At 41.4% G+C, this 3,487-nt stretch overlaps 1 protein-coding gene across 1 annotated transcript in view; it reads right to left on the bottom strand.

Annotated features, from left to right (window-relative positions):
- The window catches only part of Gucy2c (guanylate cyclase 2C), a 112,361-nt gene that overhangs the window by 81,801 nt on the left and 27,073 nt on the right, over positions 1-3,487 (bottom strand). Inside the window, exon 3 of the mRNA XM_029557656.1 lies at positions 1,249-1,361. Within this exon, the coding sequence (XP_029413516.1) occupies positions 1,249-1,361 (113 nt within the window). The remainder of the gene's footprint in view (positions 1-1,248; positions 1,362-3,487) is intronic.

Raw genomic sequence — 3,487 nt, 5'->3', positions numbered from 1 at the left:
TTGTAATGTCACTGATTTTTTTTTTTAATGTAGTCATTTACAGCTATGAACTTTCCTCTTACGAATGTGTTCATTATATCTCATTGGTTTTGGTATGTTGTATTATTTATTCATTTATTTATTTGTTTATTTATTTATTTATTTATTTATTTATTTATTGGTCTTTTTGAGATAGGGTCTCACTGTAGCCACAGCTGGCCTGGAACTTGCTATGGAGATCAGGCTGGCCTTGAACTCACAGAGATCCGCTTGCCTCTGCCTCCCGAGTGCTGAGATTAAAGGCGTGTACCACCACGCCTGACAGTATGTTGTATTTTAATTTTCATTTGACTTTAGGAACTTTTCTACTTCCTCCTTGATTTTGCCTGTGACTCATTCATCATTCAGCACTGTGCTGTTCAATCTCCATGAGTTTGTCTCTTCCGTAGTTTCTCTTGTTGTTGGTTTCTAGTATTCAGATAGAATACAGGAAGTTGTTCCAAACTTCTATCTCCTATATTTGTTGAGAGTTAACTTTGTATACTAATACAGGATCTATTTTAGAGAAAGTTTCATGGGCTGCTGAGAAGAATACATTCTGTACTGTTAGGATGGAATGTTCTGTCCTTGTCTGTTAGATCCATTTGATCGATGATGTCTTTTAACTATGATAGTTTCCTTGTTTTTTTCAATTTTTTTGTCAGGTAACCTGACTATTGGTGAGCGTAGGGTATTTAAGTCATACATTATAATCATTAATTAATTAATTAAAGTACACTAAAAATAATAAAACCAAAAATCTTAAAAGTTTGGGGCTAGAGAGATGGCTCAGTGGTTAAGAGCACTGGCTGCTCTTGCAGAGGACCCGGGGTCCATTCCCACCACCCACATGGTGAGATAAAGAGAGACCCAGGGGATCTGACACCATCTTCTGACCGCTGCAGGCATTGTATGACATGGGTGTACTTATATACATGTGGCCAATATGCTCATACACAAAATTTAAAAATTAATAAATAAAAAATTAAAAGTTTTAAAGTCAATGTAAAATAAAAAATCCCCCCTGTACGACTGTGTACAGATGGTATATAGTGGGTTTCTGGCGGGGGGGGGCAGTTGTCCCTGGGGAAGTGTGTCAGCTTTCAGGTCACACAGCTGCATTTCTACAGATGAGGGGCAAGGCCCTTCATGAGCACATACCTACACTGCACACTGTGATCATCCCAGACGGAGAGGTCATGGACTACACCTGAAAAAGCAGACACTTACTGTAATTTCCCTGAGTAAGTCAAGGCCTTCACATGTGCTACTTCGGCAGTCCCCTGAGCTATGAATCAGACCGTCGGAGTAGATGAAAGCCGCATTCACAGTGACGTTTATGCCTGTTGGGTAGAAATGAGGGAAAGCAGAAAGCTAGTTATGCCTCCATAATTTAGCCAGCTCTGAGATTTAGTCCTTGCTAAATGATCTTGGGGAAAAGAATGGATGTCCATGTTCAGGTCTGGACACGCTTAATTCTGAGTCCTTCTTTTCTTCTTTTCTCCCCCCATATCTTTCTTCTTCTTGTTACAGAGTTATAATTTACCCACCTTTGAAATCATTCATTATAAGACTATGATTTGATAATTTTCAGTAAATATATACAGTCAGGTAATAGTCACCATAATCCAATTTTAAAATACTTTCATTATGTTCACAGCTCTCTTTATCTACTTTCACAACCTCAGATTCAGCAACTTTCTAATGCAGACCTGGAAAGGGTCAGGAAAGCAGACGTAGGTGTTACGGCATCTTTCGTGCTTCCCAGTTGCTGCTGCACATGAGACACAGCCTTCCTTGACCTCTGACCATCATTCATCCTGCCAGCCAACACCTATTTATTATGTTCTTGCTATGTGCCTGGCATTCTTGAGAGCAGGACTGAAGGAAACCATCCCTGGCTTTGTGAAGCTTACACTTTCTCTGGGAGATCACACAAAATGGTGCTGTTGCTGATGGCGTGGTCACAACAGCCCCCAGGGAGAAAGTGAGACACGCAATTTATGGTTTCTGGTTAGGGGAAAAACAAAGAAGGACCGTCCAAGCAGGATCATTCTTTTTAAAAAATATTTTATTATTTTTTTATGTGTGTGAGTAGATTGCCTGCATGTGTATAAGTGCACCCATGGCATGCAGTGCATGCATAGGTCAGAAGAAGATGCTGGATCCCCTGGAACTGGAGTCATGGATCATTAACCACCATGTGGGTGCTGGGATTTGAACCCGGGTCCTCTACAAGCGCAGCCAGTGCTCTTAACCACTAAGACATCTCTCCTATCCCCTGAGGAGGATCATTCTTAAGTAACAAGGAGGCCCATGCAGTTATTGCAGAGTAGAATGTATTGTAGTATTGCAGGAGTAGGATGGATATGGGGTAATGTGAGAGGAAGTCATATCAGGCATGGGCTTGGAGGCTCTACTAAGGACGTTCATTTCCTTGTAGGGTGGGATAGCTTTGGAGGATTTCGAGTAAGGAATGATAGCTGTCTCTCATTTAATGGGTTCTCTAGATTTTGGTGTGGAGGACAAGAATAGAAAGAGACAAGGAGAACAGTTTGAAAGCTATTACTAACGCAGGTTAGCTTGGAATAAACCGGTGACAGCCAAAGTGGAGGAAAAGTGTTGCATCTTGAATGTATTTTGAAGACAGGGTCGGCGAGAAGTTGCTGGTAGAAGAAGCTGTGTGAGAAAAAGAGGACTCGGTGTCACCAGTATTTTTGCTCTGAGCAAGTGAGTAAGAGGGACCGCTATTGATAAAATTAGGAAGAATATGGGAGGGGCAAGTTTGTCACTGTGGCATGGTAATGAGGGATCAAGAGCTCCAATGGAAAGCCAGATGCCATGGTCCTAGCACTTGGGAGCTAGAGGCAGGACAATCAGGAATTCAAGGTTACGCTCAGCTATATAAAGAGTTCAGGGTCAGCCTGGGCTCCATGAGAAGTTGTCTCAAACAATACAAAACAAAACAAGTGGATGCACTGGGTAGGAGGTGTCTATTAGATTTCCCAATGGAGGTGACAAGCAGTTAAATATACCAGTCAGGAAGAGTTATCAGTGTGGGTACACTTAGGGATAAAAATGTCAAGAAAATACAGCCTGAGTCAATAGCATCATTGGGGTTGTCATCCTAGAGTCTCAGATGCAGTGAGGTCTGAGAGCTGACATTGAAACCATGATTATCTCATGTTGAAACTAGTACGCATATTTTGTATCTCGGGTTCAAACTTATGAATGAGGGAGACTTTTTTTCTACTAGCTAATGCTTACAGAAAGATGTTAACACAGTGTGCCAATGGGTAAGACTAGTTGATCTCAGGTAATCATGCTGCACATGAGCATTAGCTCCACTCTCTCTCAAGCATTCAGGATGTAGAGTAACTATTTGTGAGAAGAATGCACAGATACTCCCATATGACCTCCAGGGGGAGCCTGGGTGGCTATAGCTGTATTTCTTTTTTAAATTTTATTT

Source organism: Nannospalax galili, unplaced genomic scaffold (genome assembly GCF_000622305.1).
Source record: "Nannospalax galili isolate Female #2095 unplaced genomic scaffold, S.galili_v1.0 scaffold208, whole genome shotgun sequence".
In the NCBI taxonomy this organism is placed as follows: domain Eukaryota; kingdom Metazoa; phylum Chordata; class Mammalia; order Rodentia; family Spalacidae; genus Nannospalax; species Nannospalax galili.
The sequence above is the reverse complement of the archived record's forward strand: the minus strand, read 5'-3'. Positions and strand labels throughout refer to the sequence as shown.